This window comes from Procambarus clarkii, chromosome 91, assembly GCF_040958095.1.
Source record: "Procambarus clarkii isolate CNS0578487 chromosome 91, FALCON_Pclarkii_2.0, whole genome shotgun sequence".
In the NCBI taxonomy this organism is placed as follows: Eukaryota; Metazoa; Arthropoda; class Malacostraca; order Decapoda; family Cambaridae; genus Procambarus; species Procambarus clarkii.
The window spans coordinates 14,962,710-14,977,416 of record NC_091240.1 but is presented as its reverse complement, the minus strand read 5'-3'; the positions used below and the strand labels follow the sequence as shown (position 1 = coordinate 14,977,416).

Sequence of the window (14,707 nt, the reverse complement as noted above, 5' to 3'; positions counted from 1 at the left end):
TATGTGGGCCTGCGGGCCGCTCCAAGCAACAGCCTGGTGGACCAAACTCTCACAAGTCAAGCCTCGCCTCAGGCCGGGCTTGGGGGAGTAGAAGAACTCCCAGAACCCCATCAACCAGATATCAACCAGGTCGTGCCCCTTCTTCCAGAACAACGTTATGTTTTAGAATCGTTGTCAGCGCTGGACTGTCTTTAAATATTGATTTGTATCTAAAAATGAAGCTAATCAAGGGCTGTTATTGCTCGCCGGTTACATGACCTAGTTTGATAGGCAAATTCTGCAGTATGAGAAGTTTTTTTTATTTTTTTTATTTTTACATGCAAGCTGCAAGTTAAATACAATAACTACAATAAAACAAATGAAGAAACAGAATAACAAAGCAAAAACAAAAAAAAACACCGGCCAGAAGGACCGACAGCACAGTACAATCAACAAGCATTACAAGAGAAAACATCATACATCAAGACAAGACAGAACACAAGAGAAAACATCATACATCAAGACTAAACAGAACACAAGAGAAAACATCATACATCAAGACAAGACAGAACACAAGAGAAAACATCATACATCAAGACAAAACAGAACACAAGAGAAAACATCATACATCAAGACAAGACAGAACACAAGAGAAAACATCATACATCAAGACAAGACAGAACACAAGAGAAAACATCATACATCAAGACAAAACAGAACACAAGAGAAAACATCATACATCAAGACAAAACAGAACACAAGAGAAAACATCATACATCAAGACAAAACAGAACACAAGAGAAAACATCATACATCAAGACAAAACAGAACACAAGAGAAAACATCATACATCAAGACAAAACAGAACACAAGAGAAAACATCATACATCAAGACAAAACAGAACACAAGAGAAAACATCATACATCAAGACAAAACAGAACACAAGAGAAAACATCATACATCAAGACTAAACAGAACACAAGAGAAAACATCATACATCAAGACAAGACAGAACACAAGAGAAAACATCATACATCAAGACAAAACAGAACACAAGAGAAAACATCATACATCAAGACAAAACAGAACACAAGAGAAAACATCATACATCAAGACAAAACAGAACACAAGAGAAAACATCATACATCAAGACAAGACAGAACACAAGAGAAAACATCATACATCAAGACAAAACAGAACACAAGAGAAAACATCATACATCAAGACAAGACAGAACACAAGAGAAAACATCATACATCAAGACAAGACAGAACACAAGAGAAAACATCATACATCAAGACAAGACAGAACACAAGAGAAAACAATGTAAACAAGCAAGCAATTGCACAAATCCTGATAACACATGAAACAAACATAAGCATCATGACGTACAGGCAAACCATAAATATAATAACAAAATGTAACAAGAAAATCAACATATGCAACAAACCATAAAGAAAAAACACAAGCCACACAGGGCACAATTTCAACATAAACATATAAACAAGTACATTCACAACTAAACACCGGCCTCGCATATAAACAAAAGGAGAGGCATGAGCACAGAACACAATAGGGCAAACATGTACAGCCAGGGGGGCACACAGGCCTCGTAGGGGGCCTCGTAGCCTGGTGGATAGCGCGCAGGACTCGTAATTCTGTGGCGCAGGTTCGATTCCCGCACGAGGCAGAAACAAATGGGCAAAGTTTCTTTCACCCTAAGTGCCCCTGTTACCTAGCAGTAAATAGGTACCTGGGAGTTAGTCAGCTGTCACGGGCTGCTTCCTGGGGGGTGTGTGTGTGGTGTGGGAAAAAAAAAGTAGTTAGTAAACAGTTGATTGACAGTTGAGAGGCGGGTCGAAAGAGCAAAGCTCAACCCCCGCAAAAACACAACTAGTAAACACAGTACTACATAATCAAAGAAACAGATAATCAGTGGACATACTTGCCCGAGAACCGTGCCCGCGGGAACCGTACATTGAGCGCTTCCCAGAGCAACCACCACCTAGGGTCCAGCTCATCCATTGGTGAAGCCATAACCTCCGGAACCCTGGAAACAAACACCCGCACACAGGGGACCCAGATGGTAGTGCTGACGAGGCGCGTAGTCGCCACACGGATCCACAGGAAACAGCGAGTAACGGTGAGGGGGAAGACATCAGAGTGGCGAGATGTCACCAGCGGAGTCCCACAGGGCTCAGTACTTGGACCCATCCTGTTTCTAATATATGTGAACGATCTTCCAGAGGGTATAGACTCATTCCTCTCGATGTTTGCTGATGATGCAAAAATTATGAGAAGAATCAAGACGGATGAAGATAGACAGAGACTACAGGATGACCTGGATAAACTGGAGGAATGGTCCAGAAAATGGCTGCTGAAGTTCAACTCTGGAAAGTGTAAGGTGATGAAATTAGGCGAAGGGAGCAGGAGGCTGAACACAAGGTATCATCTGGGAGGTGAAATCCTGCAAGAATCAAATAGAGAGAAGGATCTGGGGGTTGATATCACACCGAACCTGTCCCCAGAGGCCCACATCAAAAGAATATCATCAGCGGCATATGCTAGACTGGCCAACATAAGAACTGCCTTCAGAAACTTGTGTAAGGAATCTTTCAGAACCCTGTATACCACTTATGTAAGACCAATCCTGGAGTATGCAGCTCCAGCCTGGAGTCCATACCTAGTTAAACACAAGACAAAGTTAGAGAAGATTCAGCGGTATGCCACCAGGCTCGTCCCGGAACTGAGAGGATTGAGCTACGAGGAAAGGCTAAAGGAGCTGAACTTCACATCCCTGGAAACCAGAAGAGTAAGGGGAGACATGATAACCACCTACAAAATTCTCAGGGGAATTGACAGGGTGGACAAAGACAAACTCTTCAGCACGGGTGGGACACGAACAAGGGGACACAGGTGGAAACTTAGTACCCAGATGAGCCACAGAGACGTTAGAAAGAATTTTTTCAGTGTCAGAGTAGTTAATAAATGGAATGCACTAGGAAGTGATGTGGTGGAGGCTGACTCCATACACAGTTTCAAATGTAGATATGATAGAGCCCAGTAGGCTCAGGAATCTGTACACCAGTTGATTGACAGTTGAGAGGCGGGACCAAAGAGCCAAAGCTCAACCCCCGCAAGCACAATTAGGTGAGTACAATTAGGCGAGTACATGACTGGAACCTGCCCAGATGAAAGCAGTCCGGTTCAACCGACAGGAATAACTCGGCAATCAACGTCTAGTGACCCGGCGGCATCACAGACGCTGGCAACACGTCCTCCAGGTCTCCAACGCACACCCTCACAGGAGCGCGCTTTACAAAGGGCACCCACGGGCACCGGACGGCGCGCATCCTTCCGTAAGGTAGCCACTAGGCCATGCCCAGGACTAGTATCCATACCATCCCTGGCGGCGGAAGCCATTACCCCCCAAGCGGAGAGCCCACTGGAGGCGAAGGAACAGAAGGCACGGCCGACACACGGGCACCAGCACCAGCAGGCACATGGATCTCCGCCACCACTAACTCCGTAGACATCGATGCACCCGGATCCATCTCAGCACCCGAAGACCCACAGTCACTGAAGTCACCCACATCAGCCCAGGCAGAAGACAAACGCCGGGAACGCTTGGGCTCCGGGCAGATATCGTACGAGCCGGATGCAGATCCAGAAACACGGGCACTGCCAGCCGGACGAACTGCCGCCTGACGCAGAACAGCAGCAGCCTCAACCACAGGTGGAACCAGACCGTACACAGCAGGCGGTGGCAACGCCACCCCAGCACTCACCACAGACGGAACACAAGTCGATGGTGCAGGAGCAGAGGACGAGGAAGAGGAGAGCGCCGCCGACGACGCAAAGCGATCGCCTGGAAGGTCATCGGGAGCAGCGGGGACAGCAACGGTAGCAGATAGAACATCTGACGGCACAGCAACACCCAGAGGAGAGTCCTCAACAACCAAAGGAAGGACAGGGAATGCAGGGGGAGCCGCAGCATGTAATGGGACACTCACCTCCTCATCCCCGGAGTCCTCCTCCAGAGGTAGCAGAGGGAAATCCTCTTCCTTGAACATGTTCACAGGGCCAACCGCATCCGCAGTGCACCCGGCAGCTTGATGGACCAACAGCCCACAATGAAAACACGTCCGCGGTTGCCGTGCATAGTACACCCGAACGTAGTACCCTAAAAGCCGGACCGATGATGGAATGTCCGACCCCAGGGTACGAATATTGGTCTTTACACCCGAATACTGGCCAAAAGACAGCGAGTGCATCCGCACACTGACGACAGTGCCAAACCGCTGGAAGAATCGCCGGAGGAGCGTCTCGGGAAACTCCATGGGGACACTCACATAAGTCATAGCACCGCTGCGATCCGATATAGACACAGATCCGGTGCCATTTGGCAGCTGCAAGGTACGGCCCTCGTACCGCAGTAGAAAGTCATGGTATGCCACTTCCCCCACAAAATTACCGTATGGTGAGTAGTTACTAGCTCAACGCCGTATATTTCCACGACCGGGATACGGAGCATGTAACACATGACCACTTCTACGACAGGATAACCAGCACGCCCCGTAAACTCCAAACCCATGGAGTTTATCCTCACAACAGGGGGAAGATGGCCGCCCATGTCAAAAGCGCCACGTCCACACAGCCAGGAACAGCAAGGAGTGTTGGGTATCTGAGACTTTGACTCGTATATTTAATAATGATAATTAACATAAATCTAAGGACCACCCACTTTTGAGAAAAGAGGGAAAACAAATAAAGGTGATATAAAATTGACACTATAGAACCAGTGTCTATGTATGGTAATTGATTTAACAATCACTTAAAGACAATGAATAGACTATTATTAATTTATTAAAGTTAAAGCCTCAAATATCAACATTGGGGGTTATTTCTATTAGTTCATATATATCTTGGAACCAGTGGTTCATCACTAGTTCATTAAAGGGTTAGTAACATGGCAAAAACTGAATTAGAATGTAGATTCAAGATATGACATTAGATAATCAATATATCGAAAGATTATTAATTAAATATTAAGAAATAATAAAGGTAGATTCATTAAACGGCCCGCGGATACACGGGGTTCACCACACCTTCATCAGGGCTCTTGTAAACAGACGCCATTTAAAAAAAAAATCGTGGGCCAAACTCCCGGGTGTGAGGGGCCTCAGTATTGAGTCAGCTACCAAGCCTGACGCACGCAGCATGAGCTCACAGCACTGCTGTTCAGCTTGTGACCACAGCATCGCCTAAAATGCCATAATATACTTGTTCATGCTATTATGTAGCGATGATATTATTACAGAAGACCCCTGACTGTGATAAAACTGACCAGGGTTCTGATAATAGCAGGATTGTGGTGATATTTAGCGCTGTGCTCCATGGAGGGAGGATGGTGGCGTTGTCTTTTGAGTGTGTGTGGCCACCTTTTATTGACTGCACTCACCATACCAGCTTAGTGGTTCGCTATGGTGAACACAAATGTAGATACTTATATATAACGTGTGTATAGTGTGAGATAACAGTGAGAGTAGGAGGTTGGGAGCCGCCATTTTGGTGAGGGTGGAGCGTCGTCTGCAGGACTTATCATGTTGTTAACTGATGACCACGATGGTCTTTGGGCACCATACCAGTTTACTTGTACAAGTATGGTGAATAAAACAGGTAGATATTTATATATAATGTGTGTATATAGCGTAATAACACCACAAACAGTATTGTTGTAGGAGAAATATTAGTGCATCTGGCCTTGAGAGCGGCAGCCATCAGCTGACTGTGTGAAGTCCTACGTCTTTGTGCCTTTACTCACCATACAAGCTTAGATGTACAGTTATGGTGAACAAAACATGTAAATACTTATATATAACGTCTGTATATAAAAGCAAAAACAGTATGGTGGGTGGAGAATGGTGGCAAGTCAGGTGAGGTGAGGGAGGGAGTGGCAGCCAGTGGCAGCCAGTCACTGCCTGCCACTGCCACTCAGCATACCAACTTAGTGGTTTGTCATGATGAACAAAACATGCAGATACTTATATATAACCTGTGTATATAGTGTAATAACCGACAAAGTATTTGTTCACTGTTTGATGAACATAATTGTTCAACAATATGCACACCATATTTTTGAGTACAGCGATGATTCACTCATTTTATTATATAAATATATCACACTACACACTATTGAATAATATTACAGCAAAAAAACTACGAAAAATCAATCAGAGACATTGAAATAATTAGGTAATTATCTCTTTGTGGAAACTCTGGCCTGACAGCTGGCGATCAACAGACCGCCTGGGACGCACGCTCAGTCAGCGCCTGATTTTTGCCAGACTTCCCCGCCCTATAGTGGGCAATATATGCCACTTACGATTTTTTTATTATTTTTCCCGTGATCAGTGAACACAAATTAACAGGTTAGGAAGAAAAAATAATTTTTTTTTTTTTTTTTTTTTTTTGTATGCGCCTGTGGGTGTCAAATGGTATATAGCTATGCGCCATTTAAGGGTTAAATCTTGCGTAGTACTCCAAAGCATCACATGATGCGATGCGCAATTTACTGCAAGTCGGTCAAAGCATCATATGATGCGATGCGCAATTGAAGGGTTAAGAACGAGTAATAAATTCTTGCATTAGATTATTCCTTTTAACTATCCTATATATGAATTGATATATAGAAACTACTAATAACCTTATTCAAATTTCTACAAAAACATGTCTTAGCTGTAAGACGACTTCATTAAGTCCGTTTCGTTACTCATCCACGTGATCACAAGATCCCAATAAGGAAGACACTAGTAGTGAACATCGTAGGTGAAGAGAGACAACTTGCTACATCCTCGCCTACACGCTGCAATCATGGAAATTTGAGTAGCATTTGAATAGGCTATGAATTATTTCAATATTCATTGAAATTGAAATAAAAAGGAAAATCAACAAACATTGTAGTATAGGTCTTCTTGTAATATAACGACAGACTACCCACAAATACACGATCTTGAATGATGTATCAAACCAGAAAAGTATACTTAACGTGAGCGTGCAAGAACACTAAGGCCTGCCGGTATCGCGTCTGTCCGTCCCTGGCGTCCACTGCTGCGTACACGTAATTACGGGTCGTGACTATAATTGTAGATGCGTTATTAAACAGTTGAGCACTGTAGACCACGTGATGGTATTGAATGACGGCCGTCTGTGGAGCTACCACGCGATAATGCTGTGCGACTCGTCAGCCACGCCACTCCTCACGCCTCGTCGGTGTTATTAATAATATGGCATCTTCCCGCTAGCGTCTCCCTCAACCCCACTCGCATTCGCAATAGAATATAGTAAGGACGGAAAATTCTTTTCCGTGTAATTACTTAATGCGTTAAAGAGAATAGGGTTGCAATTGTAGGGAATTAAATATTGTTTATATTCTCGCTAGATGGTGTTGATTAAGCACAGTGTCCTTATTAATGAGAAATGGGAAGAATTTCCATGGCGTTCATATATAACAGATAAAACTTATTTAGTGATTTTTTTAGTTAATAACTCTCGGTCATTGGATCATTAGTGGTTATATTATCAGTAATTAATTATTATACAGAATACTGATAAAAGTAGAGAACCTTATTCAATTCTCTAACATATTGGTAATAAATATGTCATGCTAGACAATATCTGACGCAATCCTGCCTCTCGATGTGGTGAGAATTTCAGCAAATGACGCGCAGATAGAGAAATATTTATTTATATTAGTACTACAGTTAGTAGAGTTAATAGTTACTGTGGTTAATACAATAATGATGTATTGTAATACAAGAAATGATGTATTAGTGTTGAAAACTTTCCAACAGGGACGGTAGAGACACCCACACCCCCTGCCTACGAAAACGGCAAACACCCCAAACTGCCGGAGAGGCCAGGCGATACGTCCTCACCTCACGGCAGCTAGAGCACAACTTCCCTTGTATGAGAAAGTTAGTATCGACCTGCTTGTGTATATCTCCCAGTATGTCGTCTTCGTGGTCCTCTGGAGTTGCAATCATACAGACAGGCTTCACGTTCCTGGGATTGTAAGTTTCATCATGTTAACATGCACATGCATCTCTTCTTGCGATCAGGCGTGTCCAGCACATAATTGGTTGCATTTGCCTTCTTAATCACAGGATAGAGGCCATTAAATTTTGCATCTAAACTTCCCCCCCATAATTGAAGAATAGGCTAGCACCTGATCTCCCACCATGAAATCTCTGGGTTTGGTTGTGACATCATAATTGCCTTTCATGGTGGTTTGGTTATGTATCAAATTATCCTTAGCAAATTGCCAAGCGGCAAACAGTCGTACCTTGTGTGACGAGATCCAATCAGCCATGTCTATGTTACTCTCCACTTCGTCACACTGGTCCCTGACCACCTCCAAGGGTCCACGTACTGGGTGACCATATTTAAGATCAAAAGGGGACAGACCAAGAGATTCATTTGGAACCGACCTTATAGCAAAGAGTAGACATGGCAGTTCCTCCGCCCAACGTCCTTGCTTACCGATACAATACTTCCTGATCATCTGTTTCAATGTCTGATGGAACCTCTCGAATGCTCCCTGGGACTCTGGGTGATAAGCGCTGGATGTGATGTGATGAATTCTCATGTTCGATATCTGTTGGTTAAAACATTTGGAAATAAAATTTGGTCCGTGATCAGTTTGAACCGTCTTAGGAAGACCCTGTCTCGAGAAGAACCAGATCAGGTGTTTCACTAGCACCTTAGATGTTACTGTTCGGAGAGGGAACAGCTTCGGGGTATCTACTAACTCTGTCCATGATGGTAAATAGATATTGTACACCTGAAGTAGGAGGAGGAAGAGGACCAACAATATCTAAAATTAGGTGTTCAAAAGGTTCTCCTATGGAGGGTATCGGGTTTAAGGGGGCTTTAGGAATTGGTTGGTTTACTGTACCAACCACCTGACAAACATGACACGTTTTGCAGTGGTGTCGTATATCGACCTTCATCTCGGGCCAGTAAAAATTCCTAGCTAGTCGATGGAAGGTCTTTGAAATCCCACCATGTCCAGAGTATCCGTTATCATGTGCCACTTTAATCAGTCTTGACTTAAATGGGGTGGGCACCACTATTTTTGTGTTATTTACATCAGCTGAGGAGTGAGGAGTTCTCTGTAGGCACCTTCTGAACAACACTTTGCTGTCTTTGAAATATCTAGCTCCCGACTTCCGACCTGAGTTAATCAGATCGGCCAGAGCTCTCACTTGTGGGTCTTTCTCCTGCTCTCTTATTAAAGCCCCCCTGGTCTAATCCGGATTCTCTGGAAAAAAATTAAAAGTTTTACTAGGGTCTTCGATAGCCTCAGGGGTTCTCATAGGGTCAAATAACTTTCCCAGCCCTAAATGTTCTTTGGCCTGGGCTCTGGTTTGAACTACCGCCACCGGCGTCCCCACGTCAGCTACAGGTTCTGCCACAACCACGGGATTAGTCTGCTCCAGCCTTGATACCAAATCATTGGCCAGTATGACCTCGATTCCCTGTACTGGAATATGCTCTACTACAGATAAGTACAAGGGCCAGTAAAATACCGAGAGGTAAGGTGCACGCCCACCAAAGGGGCGACATACAAGGAGTCTGGGAAGCCTCCTGGAATAACACTTGGCTGCCCCTCAACCCGTACCTCCTTCGGTAAAACACTCCTCTATATTAGGGACCGAGCCCCACCGCTGTCCCTCAGAATAATCACCGAGTTGCTACCCTGACTTCCGACTACACTTCCAGTTGACGTGTAAGGAGCGAACATATTACATTTTGGACCCTTGTTGTCCGACCTTGGTAGATGGGCCTCTTCTGATGGTTGTAGTAGAGTTTCCATCAAAACCTTTTAGGAGGGATAACCAGCCGACTGTTTACAAGCTGCCGCCACGTGACCGGTTCGTCCACTTGTCCAACATACTACATCTTTCCAATTACTCCTCTTTGGACTTACCTGCCTGGGGCTGCCTGGCCTCTTAAGTTCCCTCTCCTTTATACCCATGTCTTCCACCATACCTGTATGTAGCATACTGACCTGGTTTCGCTGGATGCCGTGCAGGGGCTTTGTGACAATGCATACTCGTCGGCCAACGTGGCTGCCACCTCTAATGTTTCCACCTGCTGTTCCTCGAGATAGGTCTTTAAATCTTCAGGTAGGCAATCTTTAAATTCCTCTATGAGGATAAGCTGTTCTAGCTGTTCTTTACTGGCTACTTTTCTACACTCACACCACTCTACGAATAATCTCTCTTTTTAATCTTGAAAATTCTTTATACGTGTGTTCTGCCCCTTTCTTCAGGTTTCGAAATTTTTGCCTGTATGCTTCTGGCACTAGCTAGTAAGCATGCAAAACCACCTTCTTTACCACATCGTAATCACTTTACTCACTCACTGATAATGTTGAGTATGCTGTTTGGGCTTTCCTGGTTAACACCGACTGAATCATTATAGCCCAGTTATCTTTTGGCCATTCCAAGTTTGCAGCGACTTTTTAAAAAGCAGCAAAAAATTTCGATACCTCTTTTTCATTAAATTTCGGAACCATTTTTATGTTCCACACCGGATCGAAACTACTCTTTTCTACTACCACCTAATCTCAGTACTTCCAATTCGTGTTGTCTTTCCTTCACCTTTTCTTTCCTTCTCTTTTTCTTGTAATTCCAAAAGTTTCATTTCCAGTTCTCTCTCTTTTAAAGCCATTTCCTTCTCAATTTCCTTTTCTGTCATTTCTCGTTCTATTTCTAATTTTTTTCACTATCTCGTGATTGACCTCCAATGCACGCATTTTCACAGTGAGTAGACTGATATTCAGTTCACTAGTATCACTCTCACCATCACTGTTTTTGTCTTTCAGAGGAAACCATGCTTGCCTTTTTACTTTGTCCAACACTGTCCTTGTTATCGGCAGGTTTCAAATGCTTATGTACTTTTGAAAGGATGTCCACCCGCGAATCCCGATCACTCACCTTAATTTCCATGTACGCACTTATCAACACTAATTCGGGTTTCCCCAAGATATTTTAGTTTGGAGAGGCAGTCCTCCTGGTTCAGGAACTACTGAACATCATCCAATGTGTCTACGGTCTGCCTCAGCCATTGTTCCCTTCTGTAGTACGACACAAACACAACGAACGTAATCACTGAACTTAAAATTTATACGGCAAAACGGGACATCTATCCACTGGGATAGCACTTATTTACCTACTAACTACCTTAAACAAATCACTACGCCCACCAAGACCAATGAACGCTATGAACAAGAGGTAAGGATCCCGCTGGGGATGCCATTAATGTTACGAACCCTTCGTAACCGGGTTCTTGTGATCCCACTCAAGTTCAAAGGACCCTAATCTTGGTGGAAATATAGTGTAATGTTTAAAGGTAGTAATAAAAGAAAGACAGTAAAAATATCCCGTTATTATTTCCCATCACCATAAGAATCCATATATATAATATATACAACGATATGAGAGATCAAACGGAGTGGCGTTGCTAGCCCTTACGCTAGCCTGCTTCACGATTGACAATCACAAAGTGCTTCTGCCGAGGTCTTCTTTGCGTACTCCCTGGTACGCCCTGGCAACAAAGCCAGCAACACTCGACCAGCCCCACTGGCTAGTACCTTCCAGAACCGAAGTCTACAGCGCTCAACCACAGCGCTCTTCTAGCCCTACTGGCTAGCACCTCCAGGAGTAAAGTCCACAGCACTCAACCAGCCCACTTGGCTAGTCCATCCTGGAGTAAAGTCCACAGCGCTCAACCAGCCCACTTGGCTAGTCCATCCTGGAGTAAAGTCCACAGCGCTCAACCAGCCCACTTGGCTAGTCCATCCTGGAGTAAAGTCCACAGCACTCAACCAGCCCACTTGGCTAGTCCATCCTGGAGTAAAGTCCACAGCGCTCAACCAGCCCACTTGGCTAGTCCATCCTGGAGTAAAGTCCACAGCGCTCAACCAGCCCACTTGGCTAGTCCATCCAGGAGTAAAGTCCACAGCGCTCAACCAGCCCACTTGGCTAGTCCATCCTGGAGTAAAGTCCACAGCGCTCAACCAGCTCACTTGGCTAGTCCATCCTGGAGTAAAGTCCACAGCGCTCAACCAGCCCACTTGGCTAGTCCATCCTGGAGTAAAGTCCACAGCGCTCAACCAGCCCACTTAGCTAGTCCATCCTGGAGTAAAGTCCACAGCGCTCAATCAGCCCACTTGGCTAATCCATCCCGGTCGACCTCTGTCTGCCACTGTCCCGACTTCATTCCCTTCCCTAGCCTGCCGCGGGTCCCTCGTCACCTTACAGCCTGGCAGACTAAAAGATGGGAAGTTATGATTACTGGGAGAGTCAACTTGCATAGTTCGGCACCCAGATCGTAGATGGCGCCGAAGTCCGTCACACCCATGCTACCATTCACGTATCTACTTATCATACCATCTACCCATCAACCTATCATACCTTCCTTGTAGTAAGGTGTGACAGAACGCTCGAGGAGCAGCATGCTAAAGTGAACATAATTATTGGTATAGATTATACTGGTGAAATTTTATGTAATAATTTATCAAATTTTAAGGACAATTATTTTCCCAATGTTATAAATGGCTTGTGAATATATGCACCTTAAAACAAAATAAACACGTGTTGCAAAAATACATTTTTACAACACGTGTTTGTAATGCTCTTCTATAAATGAATGTATTTGTTGTGCCTCACGGGAGTCATAAATATTGTATGAATAAAGGATGGTGTATGAGGCCTATTGCTCGGTTATATATCCACCCAAACTCATTCATATATGTCTAACCTACGCTTGAAACAATCAAGTGATCATTCGTTTATTATGTCACCCGAAGATTTGTTCCAGCAAATCCAAAGACTAACAGCCCGATTTTCAAAGAGGTATTTCCTGAATCTCAGTTGGTTATGCGGGGAACATTTCCGGAAGATTCACTCAGCAAGTGTGAGTTTAAGGCGCACAAATATGCACTCGGGCCTGGCGGTGAGTGAGGGGGCGCTCTGGCGGCCCGTCACACAGTAGTTGTGTTCAGTTCCCAGCGCGACACCGCGCGGTGAAGAGCAGGGCGCTGCTGTAGCGTCCGGCGCGCTCGTTGCTCGTACACTGAGGTCCGGACTGCCTCCGTGGTAGTGTCTAGTGATGGTCTCCTCGCTCCTTAACAATCTTTTGAAAAAGAAGATTGCAACAAACGTTAAAACCCTGTGATGAATAGTTTTGGTGTATTTAGATGAAAATTTTGAAGGACTGGTATGTCACGTCAGTTATGCTTATCACACTGGATGACTGTCGCCGCGATGCCTACACGGCAGATGACTCCATGGCAGCCCCAAGGTATATATATGTAGCAGCATCCAAACAGCTGTGTGGCAGCTGTACATGCGATCTCAACTTTGTCTTGTATATAAAACCAAACGGTTGCTAATGTTGCAGTAGCAATCACTTGCAACAGTACCAGGTGTGTAGCTTATCTTGAGGATTTCCTGACTGACTGTCAAGAACAAGGACGACTTCACAGCTCAAGCCAAGGAATAGCGACGACCCATCATAACGACAACCTACTCCAGGGACGACCTAACGACAACCTACTCCAGGGACGACCTAACGACAACCCACTCCAGGGACGACCTAACGACAACCCACTCCAGGGACGACCTAACGACAACCCACTCCAGGGACGACCTAACGACAACCCACTCCAGGGACGACCTAACGACAACCCACTCCAGGGACGACCTAACGACAACCCACTCCAGGGACGACCTAACGACAACCCACTCCAGGGACGACCTAACGACAACCCACTCCAGGGACGACCTAACGACAACCCACTCCAGGGACGACCTAACGACAACCCACTCCAGGGACGACCTAACGACAACCCACTCCAGGGACGACCTAACGACAACCCACTCCAGGGACGACCTAACGACAACCCACTCCAGGGACGACCTAACGACAACCCACTCCAGGGACGACCTAACGACAACCCACTCCAGGGACGACCTAACGACAACCCACTCCAGGGACGACCTAACGACAACCCACTCCAGGGACGACCTAACGACAACCCACTCCAGGGACGACCTAACGACAACCCACTCCAGGGACGACCTAACGACAACCCACTCCAGGGACGACCTAACGACAACCCACTCCAGGGACGACCTAACGACAACCCACTCCAGGGATGACCTAACGACAACCCACTCCAGGGACGACCTAACGACAACCCACTCCAGGGACGACCTAACGACAACCCACTCCAGGGAAGACCTAACGACAACCCACTCCAGGGACGACCTGCAAGAATTCAGGACATCTTGACAGCTCGTCTATCAGGACCACTGTCATCCTCCACGATATTATGAAGAGTTTATACTGGTTAATATAGAGGAGCCCAGTGTTGTGTGGTGGAGCCCAGTGTTGTGTGGAGCCCAGTGTTGTGTGGTGGAGCCCAGTGTTGTGTGGTGGAGCCCAGTGTTGTGTGGTGGAGCCCAATGTTGTGTGGTGGAGCCCAGTGTTGTGTGGTGGAGCCCAGTGTTGTGTGGTGGAGCCCAGTGTTGTGTGGTGGAGCCCAGTGTTGTGTGGTGGACCCCAGTGATTTGTGGTGGAGCCCAGTGTTGTGTGGTGGAGCCCAGTGTTGTGTGGTGGAGCCCAGTGTTGTGTGGTGGAGCCCTTTGTTGTATG

The 14,707-nt window shown here is 45.5% G+C and overlaps 2 protein-coding genes across 2 annotated transcripts in view; both read left to right on the top strand.

Annotated features, from left to right (window-relative positions):
* The first annotated feature begins 358 nt into the window (after window positions 1-358).
* Window positions 359-1,435, top strand: LOC138359575 (glutamic acid-rich protein-like). The gene has a single exon (XM_069318924.1). The coding sequence runs from the start codon at window positions 359-361 to the stop codon at window positions 1,433-1,435; it is 1,077 nt and encodes a 358-aa protein (XP_069175025.1).
* An 11,675-nt stretch (window positions 1,436-13,110) lies between these two features.
* Window positions 13,111-14,707, top strand: part of LOC123773871 (rabphilin-3A) — a 648,197-nt gene continuing 646,600 nt past the window's right edge. The window contains exon 1 of the mRNA XM_069318825.1: window positions 13,111-13,351. Coding sequence (XP_069174926.1) covers window positions 13,248-13,351 — 104 coding nt within the window. The 5' untranslated portion in view covers window positions 13,111-13,247. The remainder of the gene's footprint in view (window positions 13,352-14,707) is intronic.